This window comes from Dendrobates tinctorius, unplaced genomic scaffold (assembly GCF_039654945.1).
Source record: "Dendrobates tinctorius isolate UK_male_01 unplaced genomic scaffold, ASM3965494v1 ptg000209l, whole genome shotgun sequence".
NCBI classification, from domain to species: Eukaryota; Metazoa; Chordata; class Amphibia; order Anura; family Dendrobatidae; genus Dendrobates; species Dendrobates tinctorius.
Genome location: NW_027361876.1, coordinates 2,751,577 through 2,766,388, shown reverse-complemented (window position 1 = coordinate 2,766,388; position 14,812 = coordinate 2,751,577). Strand labels below are relative to the sequence as shown.

The window sequence follows — 14,812 nt, the reverse complement described above, 5'->3', positions numbered from 1 at the left end:
TTATTACATTCTTTCCTTATAATGGCAGCAGGCCGTAAAAGAGACCCAGTTTGGGAATATTTTAATGAAGCTCCTTCGCCTATCGGTAAGGCAGGCATGCGTGAAAAATGCAAACGATGCAACAAAGAGATGCAAGGCCTGGTGGCAGGAATGAGGCAACATCATGAGAAGTGCGGTGATGAATATGACCAAAGAAACACTTCTGAACAGGCAGGATCTTCAGGTTGGTAAACATTTTTATTGAATCCTATTTCTAAAGACTGAACTGTCATGTGAGAAAAATTATATTTCTTATTATTACTGCATGTTACTGTCATTTGGTAGTTATGAAGAAAAACAAATATTCCTTTTGGGGCAGGGGCAGTGATGTGCTGTGTACAATAAGCAGAAATTGTATAAACAATAAAATAACAGCATTGACTTTTTTTTGTTTAGGGGAATTCATGGATTCTGGAAACTATCCACCGCCAAGATCACCATCATCCTGTTCTACAGTTTCAGAGTTATCCATCCAGGATAGTGCTTCATTAGCAGCAGCAGCATCATCATCAGACACCCACAGCCACATATCACCATCACCCAAAAGGAAGAAAAAACATTTACCTCCTGGAACCACCATAGATAGGTTTGTGATAAGAACTAGATTAGAAAAAGAGTTGACTGATGAAAAAATTGCCCAGTTTATTTATGCAACGAACTCTTCTTTCCGTCTGACTGAGAACCCACATTTCATTAATATGGTTCAGTCACTGAGACCAGGATACAGTCCACCCAGCAGAGCTGATGTTGCAGGGAAACTGCTGGATCAAGTGTATGACAGAGAAATGGAGCAATGTGCAACAGCTCTGGAGGGTAAAATTGTTAACCCAAGTATTGATGGGTGGAGTAATGTCCACAATGATCCTATTGTATGCGCTTGTATAACAGAAGGTAAAGTCTTCCTTGCACAAACAACTGATACGTCAGGAAATGCACACACAGCAGAATACTTACAAGAAGTGGCAGTAAAAGCTATAACGACATGTGAACAAAAATTCAAATGTCTAGTACGCAGTTTGGTCACTGACAATGCTGCAAACGTATCCAAGATGAGAAGAGATTTAGAAGAGCAGGGAGGGAATACAAAGCTGCTAATAACATATGGTTGCAGTGCTCATTTGCTGCACCTCTTAGCCAAAGACTTAAGTGTTCCAGAAATAAAGGCTAATGTTGTTGAAATTGCTAAATACTTCCGTAATAATCATTTTGCTGCAGCAGCTCTGAAAAGGATGGGTGGAACCAAGCTAACGCTCCCACAAGATGTTAGATGGAACTCTGTGGTGGACTGTTTTGAGCAGTATATCAAAAACTGGCCTATTCTGGTGACACTTTGTGAAGAAAATCGAGATAAAATAGATGGCACTGTCACGGCCAAAATCCTCAACATTGAGCTTAAGAGAAATGTTGAACATATGCTGAGCTTCCTGAAACCCATCTCTCAAGCTTTAAACAAAACACAGAAAAATAGCTGTTTTATTGCGGATGCTGTTGAAATTTGGAAGGAACTGAGTGAACACTTAAAAACAGAACTACACATGGACAGAATTAAATTACAAGCAGTAAACAAACGAATGGGACAAGCACTGACTCCAGCTCATTTTTTGGCAAATATTGTCAATATCCAATATCAGGGTCAAAACCTAAGTGCTGAGGAAGAGGAGTTAGCTATGACATGGGTATCCAGCAATCATCCATCTTTAATGCCAACTATAATAAACTTCAGAGCTAAGGGGGAACCATTCAAGAAATATATGTTTGCTGAAGATATTTTAAGGAAGGTCACACCAGTAAACTGGTGGAAGTCACTTAAGCGCTTGGATTTAGAGACTGTTCAAGTAATGATTTCACTTTTAACAGCAGTAGCTTCTTCTGCAGGCGTTGAAAGAATATTCTCTTCCTTTGGACTCATTCATTCTAAATTGAGAAATCGGTTGGGACCCAATAAAGCAGGAAAGCTTGTTTTTCTTTTCCAGATTATGAATAGGAACAAAGAAGAAGATGATGATGAAGATGACGACAAGTGAGCTACAGAGGACAGCAGGGACAGTAGTATTTAAGTTTTTCATGTGTCGGCTGGGCTGACAGTCTAAGTTTCTTAAAATATATATATATTTTGTTTAGCCAAATTAGTTAACAAACATGGATGTTTGTTTAAGCAAATAACTTATGCTGTAATGTTGTTATTGTTTCAGTTGAATAAATCTATTTAAATTGTTATTAAGGTCAGGATTATTTTTCTCCTTCCTAAGTACAACAGAACAGTGGTGTCCAAATATGAATGATTAACCCATTAAACTGGGGAGAAAAAAGTAATATAAAAAGTGATTCTAAAAATCTTCATCTACTTGCATGTTAAAGTAGCAAGAACTAGTTTAGGTAGAAACTTTGATTTAAATCACTGATTTAAATCAAATCCACCCTGATTTATTGTATTACCAATCTACATATATAAATACCTGTCTGTGCTCATCATCTCATGAAATACATGTACATCTGACCAGCTTGCTTTTTCTGAAATTGCCTGCACCCCCAACGACCAAGATGCGAAAATTTTGCACGGGCCAACTAGTCATACTGAATCTGAAGTTTTCTTCTAGCTGCATTCCACCTTCATTATTCTCATTAATCAGTTTAATTGTACGTATAAGTTCATAATCTTGTAGAATTTTTTCCACTAAGGCATAGAGAAACTGGCTGGTGTGGTGAGCTTTAGTATCTTTTACTGCAAGTGTCTTGGGAACAATTTTTTTGTCGTCACAAACAAACCTTACCATGTAAGGTTTTTAATATTAGACAGCGTAGGACCGTCCCGATCAGAGTCACCTTGTCGACGGTGGGATGGCTTTAATGCTATTTTTTATCAAAACCAGTATTCTAAGAACTCTTATTTAGATGCACTTTTGCTTTTTACTTAATTAGTTACAGCTAGGTTTTTGCTCATTTAGTCTAAAGTAGAGACAGATTTGAGAGATTGATGGGGACCCTGAAACTGAAAATCCAGAAAGCCATGGCTGCAACAGGCAGAGCATGGACAGAATGCTTGCCCCTCGCACTTTTCTCAATCAGGTATCCTCAGAACAAAAGAAGAGGTCTCAGCCCATATGAAGTGTTTTTAGGGTCAGCCCCTAGGATAGGGTTGCATTTTCCACAGCAGCTCCAGAGCAATATGATAAGACTGTTTTCTTAGGTTATTTCCCTTCCAAAATGCTTGTCTAACATATACTAGAGTTTATTCTTCTCTTCCATAACCAGATTCTGTGGAAGGGAGCCACTCCTTGCCGCCTGGAGATTGGGTGGTGGTTAAGACACATCAGAAGAGCCTTTGAGCCCGACAACTGAGACGGTCGTAAAGTTTGAGGGAAAGCCCAACTGTATACATGCCCCACACAGCAAGAAAATAGCAGAGCCCAAGAAAGCCACCAAATTATGTGGAAGCACACCCTTTGCCTTATTCTTTTTGTCTTGATAAATGGGGGCTCATCAAGGGCTATGTCCCAAGAGAGAAAGAATGGGAAATTAGTTACCACTTTATGGTTTATTACCTCAGACCTTGTAGACAGTTATAAATTAGACCTGTGCAACATGGTTCCCTGCCCTAGGGTGGAGTTGCAGCATGGGGACACCTATAGACTCCACCCAAAAGTATGTGTGTGTCACCATCGCCAATAGTGGCTATGGGTCAGATTGCGAGTTCTGGATTATGGTGGAAGACTGGGACTACAACCCTTTCGTAGCCCGAGAAAAGAAAGACAGCAATGGTAGAAGCTGACTTACTAGAATAACTGTTACAACCTGAACACCTGTCCAAATGTTATGCAGTAGGGTCCAGTCTTACTTGTAAGTCTGGCATAAATATCCTGGGGTGCGCTGATAAATTAGAACACTTACCTTAAAGATATCAGGGACCGACCTAGCGCAACCAGATATTTCCAAAGATTCATTCCTAGTGCCCCTAATCTATGAGACTAAATGATCTGTGGAAACGGGATACTAAGACCAAATTATTGCTTAGAATGGGTAAAATACTCTGCATTCGCCATGAAAAAGACTAATTGTATAGTCTGTGCCCTAGCTAGACTTCATTTAGGCACAGTGCCCTTCCCTATAAGCAACCAGACAACAAACCCCATTGCTTTCTACTGCTTAATTCAGCTATTTTCTGCTACAGAAGGAGAAAATACTTCAGAGTGTAGTCTGATCCAGCAGTTGAATCCCCCATAAACCCTAAACATGTAAAAAGGTCAATGTAGCTGGCCCCTATCCCAGGAATACCCCAGAGTTTAAATGGTACTATTGACCTAAAGCATTTAGGTTCCTTATACTGCAGTCCCACCACCACCAACTTGGTAAGAGGCCATGCCCTCGTGGATCAGACGGTAACTAGGGCTGACTTGTGGTGGAGGCGTGGAAATAGAGATTTTTATCCTGTACTGCCACTCCAGATTGTGACTCCGAATACAGACAAGCACCATGAATATGCAATGAAAAAAAAAAGGAGACACAAGTGTGACACCAGCATTTCCACTTCTTTCGACTCATGTGTACATCAATGCTACTGGAGTTCCTAGATGAGTACCAGATGAGTTCAAAGCCAGAGATCAAGTAACAGCAGGACTTGAACCGCTAATCCCCATTGTTACAGTGAATAAAAATGTGGATATCTACTATGACCAACTGTTGGATGCTAGCTCTGACCAGCATATGAATGTGGCACCCGTATAATTTCCTTGATCGTTGTGACGCGTGTGTCCATCCGATGGGGTGACAGATAGGCCGATCCGGAAAAGCAATTTAGGAAGGCCGGTTTCTTCATTTAGGAGAAGAGAATGTATCTGGGGGTATCTGTAGGCATGCACTTTGGCTGGAACAGCCACCCACTGCCACAAGAGAAGGGAATTGTGAGAGCAGGAGTTATTTATCTTAACTCCATTGTGGTTATTCTATGTGCATCTCCTCTTTTGTGAAATGGAGTCTGAGCCAGTATACATGTTTTGAGATAAGAGCCACACCACCTCTTCAGCTGGGTGTAGCCACTTTAGCCGATGAGATGCATGTATGCTAATACCAGCACCTTTGTAAAGATACATTGTAGCAATATAAGTAGCTCAGCTTACAGGAGGAGATGAATTCAGGTCATACTCAATACTTACCATCTTATTGTTAGGCTACTTTCACACTTGCGTTTTTTCGCTGCGCGTTTTTTGTGCACACAAACGCATGGAAAAAAACGCATCATGCGCTTGTGTGCGTTTTTTGGTGCATTTTTTTTAAAAACGCATGCTTTTCTTGCGCATACGTGCGCATTACAATGTGCAAGTATGCGCACCCATAGACTTTAATGGGTGTTTTGCTGTAAAAAAAAAAAACCGCATTGCGTGCGCATGCGTTTTTTTGGGGGTAAGTCGGACGCACAAAAAATGCAACAGGATGCATTTTGCGCACCCGAGCGCACACTGCAAAAAAACGCATGCGCATACAAACGCGTATGTGCGCATATGTATGCGCACATATGCGCACCAATGTTAAAGTATAGGGGGAAAACCGCATACTTTTTTTGCGCTAAAAAGCAGCGCAAAAAAACGCAAGTGTGAAACCAGCCTTATACTACACTATTATCTCACAGACACATGAATGTATATATAATTACACTGAGCTTTGCTGCTACTCCTACGTATTTGCAAAATGTAATTCCACCTATTGGTGCAGTGCTTATCAAATGAAAACATCCATGTAGTCTTTAAATATTAAATACAAATATAATTATTAATTACCATGTATTCATTATCTGCACTATGCACTTTGTATGGATTACCTTGTGAATAAATGTCTAAGGCCTCTTTCACACATCAGGTTTTCGCCGTCAGGCACGATCCGGCGCTTTTGACAGAAACCGGATCCGGCGAAATGCAATGCCGGATCCGGTTTCCCCCCCATTGACTTGCATTTGCGCCGGATCGCGCCGGATGGCCATGCGTTTCATCCGGTTTTCGCCGGATCCGGCAATGTGTCGCGATCCGGCGTCTGGAAAAAACGGCTACTGTAACGTTTTTTGTCTCCGGCGAAAAAGCCTATGAGCGCCGCAATGCGCCTGATCCGGCGAAAGCCGGATCCGGTGGCCGGATCCGGTTTTTTTGGTCTGAGCATGCTCAGTAGCTCTGCCCACTACAACCTGTCAAAGAAGGGCTGTAGGAACATGCTATATATAGTTTTCCAGTAGCCAATCCCGTTCGGAAGGCCACAAGGGTCAACTTTAAAAACCGGATCCGGCGTAATCCGTCGAAAAACGGATAGAAAAACGGATGAACCGGATGAGACGGATCCGGTTTTGTCTGTCAAGAACAAGACGGATCCGGCAGAAAACCGGATCCGGCACATCAGGTTTTACAAAACATTTGCCGGATCCGGCATTCCGGCACGACGCCGGATCGCGCCTGACGCCGAAAACCTGATGTGTGAAAGTAGCCTTAGTGTATATGCACATGTCCTGCTGTTTGTCGCCCCTTTGTGTGTACCCATGGTATTTTTTTAATCTTAAATTCTTAAAGATTTATATTGCATTTGATTAAGAATCTCTACTTTATGTGGTTATACTTATGTCAATTGGTTCTAAGATTTCTGCTCATGTACAGTGCAGAAAAAGAAAAAAAAAACAAAAAAGAAACAGTGCTGCCGCAGGTACACTAGTCCTGTTAGTGATAATCACTAATTTATCAAAACTACAGCAAGCAGCCCAGAAAGTGACATCACTAGAATTAGGGTTTCTGCCCCTACATCATGTTGCTCACAAGGGATAGCAAAAATTTGGTGACAGATTGTCTTTAAACTGAACTTGTCACTCCGTTCATGCTGTACAAACCATGAGCATCATAAATCAGAGTTTGGCTGCAGGTATCATTTTATTTAGTATAACAACGCCGACCTGACACTGTCTGTAGGTTACTGTGCACAATCCTGCTGACCGGTTCCCTTTAAGGCTCATTTAGACTGGTCAACCAATGGCAGTAACTGACCGCTTATTGGCTACACTACATACAAGCCTGCTTAGAATGGCCGACCCCACTTGCAAAGAAAAGCTTGACACTTAAAGGGAACCTGTCAGCAGTTTTGGCCGATATAAGATAAAAGATGTGGCCACTGCCTTTCAGGGCTTATCTACATCATTCTATAACTATAATGCTGTTGTAATGTTTTAGGTAAAACTACGTCAGAGAGTGGACCCTCTGGATCGCGGATCCGGAGCCCCTGGGCCGAGCACGCCAGGTGAAGACCGACCCCTATACAGGGATCGTTTGGGGCAGGACCACAGAGGACGGAGGCGCGACAGCCGGAACCAAGAGGGACGGCTCCACGGACATAAGGGGCTCGGAAGACAGAGGGCTGAGATACGAGCAGGGACCGGAGGCACAGAGGAAAACACAATACGGGGAATGGCAAGAGGACAGGCCAGGGCTGACTGGAGACAGAGGGAAGGGGCACAGAGGATAGCAAGGAAGCAGCGCCTGGACAGACTGGGGAGGGCGAGGGAGACGAGGCCGAGGACGGCAGGGAGGCAGAGCCTGGTGGTCCTGGAGGAGGACAAGGCAGAGGACGGAAGAGCTACAGGAGAACTGTAGTGGCCAGAGGGTGCAGAAGCTACACAATCATCAGGCGTCCTCCTAACAGCGAGGACGCCTGAAATATACTAACCCCCGGAAGTGCGTCCCCCAGTCCAGCCACTCAGCGCCGCCCACCGCTGGTGACAGAGAGCGGGAGGGGGCGTGCGCGTGGCAGGGGGCGGGTGCCAGGAGCCGCAGTGAGGGCGACCGTGCGACGGGCGCGCGCCCGGACGGGGGCGCGCAGGTAAGGGGACGCTGCGGCGCGCGCTGCCGCTGGAGGGGCATCGGCGGGCATAGCCGCCGATGTCACAGTACCCCTCTCCTTACGTCCTCCCCTACTGAGATTGGCCAAAAAATTTTTCAGAATCCGGGGAGCGTTGATATTTTCTCGAGGCTCCCAGGACCTTTCCTCGGGACCAAAACCCTCCCAATCGATAAGAAAAAGGGTCTTACCCCTGACTCTTTTCATAGCCAAGATGTCCTTGACCTCGAAGACGTTGTCCGAGATAACAGGTGAAGGAGGGACAATGGAAACTGGTTGGAACCGATTCAGGACTACGGGTTTCAAGAGCGAGACATGGAAAGCGTTGGGAACCCGGAGCGAAGCAGGCAACCTCAGTTTATAAGCCACTTCATTAATGCGTCCAATCACTTCAAACGGCCCAATGTACCGAGGACTCAACTTGTAAGAGGGAACTCTCAGACGGATATGTCGAGTTGAAAGCCAGACTTTGTCACCTGGATGGTACGGAGGCACGTCCTTTCGTCTTTTGTCTGCATGTTTCTTGATTCGGTTGTTGGCACCCTTGAGCGCCTCCCTGGTCTCTCTCCAAATCTGCGAGAATTCCTTTGCGAGAGAATCAGCTGCGGGCACTCCCGTAGACGTGGAATACCTGGGTTTTGACCGGTTACGACAAAAAATGGTGACTTGGCGGTAGATTCGCTGGGATGGTTATTGTGCGAGATTTCAGCCCAAGGTAGGAGCGCGACCCAATTGTCCTGATGGGCGTTGGAGAAGTGACGTAGGAAGGTGGTTAACACCTGATTAATTCGCTCCACTTGCCCGTTGGTCTGAGGATGGTATGCGGAGGAGAAGTCGAGAGATGTACCCATAAGCCGGCAGAGAGCCCTCCAGAAGCAGGAGGTGAACTGGACCCCCCGATCCGACACAATCCGCTGAGGAAGACCATGCAGCATGAAGATCTGGTGGATGAAGATCTCGGCCAACTTCGGGGCGGACGGCAGTCCCGGTAAGGGAACGAAGTGGGCCATCTTGGAAAAACGATCTGCTACGACTAAGATGGTGGTACATCCAGCTGAGCGGGGTAAATCAGTCACAAAATCCATGGCGATCTGCTGCCAGGGGGCCTCAGGAACTGGCAATGGGTGAAGAATACCCGCGGGCAAAGTCCTAGCCACCTTGTTCTGGGCACAGATTGTGCACGAGGCTACATAGTCCATCACATCCTGGCGAAGTGTGGGCCACCAGTAATACCGGGAAAGCAGCAAGAGAGTCTTCTTAGTCCCAACGTGTCCAGCAATTTTGGAGGAATGCCCCCAGCGCAACACCTCTGTACGTCTGCCTTGAGGGACGAAAGTTTTACCAGGCGGAGGAATAGCAAAATTCACAGGGGCCACAGTGATCATCTTAGTAGGCTCGATAATATAGGATGGGACTTCATCCCTCTCCGATGACTGTAACGACCTGGAAAGGGCATCGGCCTTGATGTTCCTATTACCAGGTCGAAAGTGAAGTTGAAAGTCAAAGCGGGAGAAATACAGGGCCCACCTGGCTTGCCGGGCATTGAGTCTTTGGGCAGACTGCAGGTAAGCCAGGTTCTTGTGGTCCGTGAGGATGGTGAAGGGATGTACAGCCCCCTCGAGTAAATACCGCCATTCAGCCAAGGCCATCTTAATGGCAAGTAATTCTCGGTCTCCAATGGAGTAGTTGCACTCCGCAGGCGAAAAGGCTTTAGAAAAGAAGCCGCAAGGGGCCAGCCATCCGGATGAAGCCTGCTGGGACAGGACCGCCCCCGCTCCAGTGGAGGAGGCATCCACCTCTAGGACGAAGGGCCTGCTGGTCACAGGCCGATGCAAAATGGGTGCTGATGCAAAAGAATGTTTCAGAGCCAGGAAGGCGTTTTCAGCTTCAGGGGACCAGCTGTTGGGCTTCGTTCCCTTACGGGTCAAGGCCGTGATGGGTTTGGTAACCGTAGAAAAATGAGGCACGAATTGACGGTAATAATTTGCGAACCCAAGGAACCGCTGGATGGCCTTTATCCCCACTGGACGGGGCCACTTGAGTACCGCACTGAGTTTTTCGGGATCCATCTTCAGACCGGAATCGGTGACGACATATCCCAAGAAGGGCAGTGACGTCTGCTCAAACAGGCATTTCTCAATCTTGGCGTAGAGTTGGTTCTCTCGAAGGCGATGCAAGACCAAGCGTACGCTCTTGCGATGGGAGGACAGATCGGGCGAGAAAACGAGAATGTCGTCTAGATAGATGACCACACAGGAATAGAGTAGATCCCGGAACACCTCGTTGATAAATTCTTGAAACACAGCGGGGGCATTGCAAAGGCCGAATGGCATGACTAAGTATTCATAATGCCCGTCACGGGTATTGAAGGCCGTTTTCCACTCATCCCCAGCACGGATCCGGACCAAATTGTAGGCTCCCCGCAGATCTAACTTCGTGAAGATCCGAGCTCCTCTCAGCCGGTCAAAGAGCTCCGGAATCAACGGAAGGGGGTAACGATTTTTAACGGTGATATTGTTTAGGCCCCGGTAATCAATACAAGGCCGCAGTGATCCGTCTTTCTTCCGGACGAAGAAAAAACCTGCGCCCGCAGGAGAGGAGGACTTCCGGATAAACCCCTTGGACAGGTTTTCATGAATATATTCCGTCATGGCAGAGGTCTCGGCAGGAGAAAGAGGGTACGTTCTACCTCTGGGAGGAACCGCTCCGGGAATCAGGTCGATAGGGCAGTCATAGGACCGGTGCGGGGGCTGGGAGTCCGCTTCCCTCTTGCAGAAAACATCAGCGTAGGCGTGGTATGGAACAGGAAGGCCCGGGAGATCCGTTGGCCTAGGCTGAGAATGGGAACGAACAAGGGTACGCAAACAGCTTGCATGGCAGGTGTGCCCCCAGCGCAAGATCTCCCCGGAACGCCAGTCGACAACTGGCTCATGCCGCCTAAGCCAAGGTAGTCCCAAGAGAATGGTGTGGGATAGTTGAGGCAGGACATAAAAGGCAATCTTCTCGGAGTGAAGTGCGCCAATTTGTAGTTTTACTTCAGTGGTAACCGTGGTGAGGAGCCAAGGCAGAGGTTTGCCATCGACGGAGGTGATTGCTCGGGGATTACTTAAGACGACCACGGGAATCTGGAGTTTGTCAACCTCTTCCTGGCGGATGAAGTTGCCTGCTGCGCCCGAGTCCACATACGCCTCCACGGAGCCACGCCCCCGACCTGTAATAAGCAGAGCTGAAAGAGTAAGTGGAAGAGAGGGGGTCTGATCACCTAGGGGGCCCTCTCCTACCTGGCCTAGGCGGATGCGTTTCTCAGTCTCTCAGGACACGTGCGTACGAAGTGATTGGCCCCTCCACAATATAAACAGAGTCCCTTAGTCATCCTCTCCTTACGCCGTTGTTCGGACAGCTTGATGCGATCCACCTGCATAGGCTCGGGAGCAGTGTTACTAGGGAGAGCAACAGCGCGCGGAATGGGAGCTTGGTATAATCTAAAGGGCCTCTTCTCCCTGGCTGACTCTCTAGCGCGTTCCTGAAAACGCAGGTCAATACGAGTAGCCAGAGAGATGAGATCTTCCAGGGTGGTTGGGGGGTCTCGCCCGGCCAACTCATCCTTGATTTTACTAGAAAGACCTCTCCAAAAGGCACCGACCAGGGCTTCATTATTCCACCCCAGCTCCGAGGACAAGGTCCGGAAACGGATGGCGTATTGCCCTACCGTAAGGGACCCCTGGCAGAGGTTAAAAAGGGCCTCTGTAGAGGAAGCAAGGCGTCCGGGTTCATCAAACACCTTACGGAATGTTTCCAAAAAACTCTGGATATTAGTCACCACCGGGTCATCCCTCTCCCACAACGGATTCACCCAAGCCAACGCCTCTCCCTCTAGATGGGACACTATAAAGGCCACCTTAGCACGGTCCGTGGGGTATTGTTGGGGCAGAAGATCAAAGTGCAGTCTGCACTGGTTTAAAAATCCCCTACACAACTTTGGGTCCCCACAGTACCTAGGCGGCTTACCAAGACGGGGAGGTGGGAAAGAGACGGCGTCCCGGGCTTGGGTAGAAGCGGCCGCAGAGGACTGCAAAGAAAGCAGCCGATCATCCACGGACGCCATATACCCCAAAATGTGAGATTGCGCATCGCGCTGCTGTGCGAGCTCCTGCTGGAGGCTGACTAAGAGAGGTGCATGCGCAGGGTCAGCGGTTTGCAGGGCGGAGAGCCGGGTGTCCATGGACTTCATGAATGACATAATTCGGGTCTGATTCTCTCTTAAGAAAAGCAGTTCCTTTTGAGTGGCAGCCGCGGCACCGGCGGGGTCCATGGCCTGATGATACTGTAATGTTTTAGGTAAAACTACGTCAGAGAGTGGACCCTCTGGATCGCGGATCCGGAGCCCCTGGGCCGAGCACGCCAGGTGAAGACCGACCCCTATACAGGGTTCGTTTGGGGCAGGACCACAGAGGACGGAGGCGCGACAGCCGGAACCAAGAGGGACGGCTCCACGGACATAAGGGGCTCGGAAGACAGAGGGCTGAGATACGAGCAGGGACCGGAGGCACAGAGGAAAACACAATACGGGGAATGGCAAGAGGACAGGCCAGGGCTGGCTGGAGACAGAGGGAAGGGGCACAGAGGATAGCAAGGAAGCAGCGCCTGGACAGACTGGGGAGGGCGAGGGAGACGAGGCCGAGGACGGCAGGGAGGCAGAGCCTGGTGGTCCTGGAGGAGGACAAGGCAGAGGACGGAAGAGCTACAGGAGAACTGTAGTGGCCAGAGGGTGCAGAAGCTACACAATCATCAGGCGTCCTCCTAACAGCGAGGACGCCTGAAATATACTAACCCCCGGAAGTGCGTCCCCCAGTCCAGCCCCTCAGCGCCACCCACCGCTGGTGAGAGAGAGCGGGAGGGGGCGTGCGCGTGGCAGGGGGCGGGTGCCAGGAGCCGCAGTGAGGGCGAACGTGCGACGGGCGCGCGCCCGGACGGGGGCGCGCAGGTAAGGGGACGCTGCAGCGCGCGCTGCCGCTGGAGGGGCATCGGCGGGCATAGCCGCCGATGTCACAGCTGTAGATAAGCCTCTGATCAGACTTTCAAGATATGAAAAATAAGCTTTATTATAGTCACCTGGTGGGGGGGGGGCGGAGGGCGGTCCGGTGTTGTCCGATGGGAGTCTCAGGTCATGGTCCGGCGCCTCCCATCTTCTTGCGATGCCGCCCTCTTGCTTGTTTCATTGCTCCCCGGCATCACACTCCTGTGCAGGCATACTTATCTGCCCTGTTGAGGGCAGAGCAAAGTACTGCAGTGCGCAGGAACTGGGTCTCTTTGACCTTTCCCAGCGGGTGTGCACTGCAGTACTTGGCTCTGCCCTCAACAGGGTAGAGAAGTACGCCTGCACAGGAGCACGATGCCGGGGAGCGATGAAGCAAGCAGGAGGGCGACATCACAAGATGGCAGGCGCCGGACCCGCGACACCCATTGGACCGGACCGCCCCCCCTGGGTGAGTATAATAAAACTTAATCTTCTTATGCAGATCGGATCAGGGGCTTATCTACAGCATTATAATTATAGAATGCTGTAGATAAGCCCTGAAAGGCGGTGGCCAAAGCTTATATCGGCCAAAACTGCTGACAGGTTTACTTTAAAAGATTTTTCTGACCACAATGGTTGTCATTATAGTCAGCACTTTTGAATCATGTCACCCAATGACCTGTTTACATTGGTTGATTACTGGGAAGAGAGAATTCTTAGGAAGGCTACTTCATTATAAGTCAGACAGTGTAAATGCATGCTTAGCAGGCTTCGTTTAAACTACATTTTCCAGGCTTCTGATATTGATGACCTATGATATAGATAAGTCATCAATATTGTACCAGCTGTTTGCAACTTCTTTGGTGGATGAACATACACTGTACAATTATCCAATATAAAAATAGGTCATTCATGTTTAAATTTAAGAAAATACATCTTTTAGGAGGACCAAAGTCTCTTATTAGTAAAATTTAAAAAAAAAAAAAAAAAAAAAATCAAGAGGACACGTGTAAAACAAACACAATATGCAGTTACACAATACTATGGCTAGAATTTTGAACAGTGAAGGTTTTCTTGCCTTCAAAAACATCTCTTTAGTAGACACTCCAGCTGCTGACCCTTATATAGCCAAAGTAGAGGCTGTCAGGTCACTGGCACAGGCCATGTTATGGTTTTAACTCCATCCTCTATAGTGAAAGCACGGTGAGGAGAACTGACAGCTCATAGACCATGCCATTTTGGTGTTGGCTAAAGAGATGTGCTCCATCTATCTGCAGGAGTTGTCAGCTGTAACATATGGCAGACACCCTGCTGAAACGGCATTATAAGGTAAAGGACACCTTTGCATTGGAAAAGATTTTCACATGTTAGTGGTTTGCTTAAATCAATAAAAGTAAAAGATCAATCCAGGAGGAGAAAGAAGCACATTTTTCTGAAAAACTATATTACAAAGTGGCTTATTTTCATTTGAACTATTGAAGAAAAAATAAAAATAATACAGTTACTCTTTATATAACCTGGAGTGAAATAAAAAATATATTGTTTCTTTACACACGAAAACGTCAATACATAAAGCTTCAGAAATACAAGTTACGGAAGCAGAATTTTTTTTTTTTTTTTTTGTATTAAAGAAAACACTATTAATTGTGCAAACATAGCAACATATAAAAAGATCTATATTTACAAATGGTAGATCTCTTACCTTTGCATTCCATCAGCACCAAATGGAATCCTCAAGTGCTTCAGTGCTTCTCTCTTACGCCGTATCAAACATACTTCACTTTCCTCTTGTTCTGTCCTGAAACAAATTTATATTGAGTAATCACCATCAACTTATAAATGCAAGAGGGCCATGACATGAATTATTTCCACAAGTAAAAGGTCACAGTCATTTTACAC

The 14,812-nt window shown here is 47.1% G+C and overlaps 1 protein-coding gene across 1 annotated transcript in view; it reads right to left on the bottom strand.

Annotated features, from left to right (window-relative positions):
• Window positions 1–14,812, bottom strand: part of SCAF11 (SR-related CTD associated factor 11) — a 160,619-nt gene that overhangs the window by 56,512 nt on the left and 89,295 nt on the right. Inside the window, exon 9 of the mRNA XM_073554244.1 lies at window positions 14,616–14,711. Coding sequence (XP_073410345.1) covers window positions 14,616–14,711 — 96 coding nt within the window. The remainder of the gene's footprint in view (window positions 1–14,615; window positions 14,712–14,812) is intronic.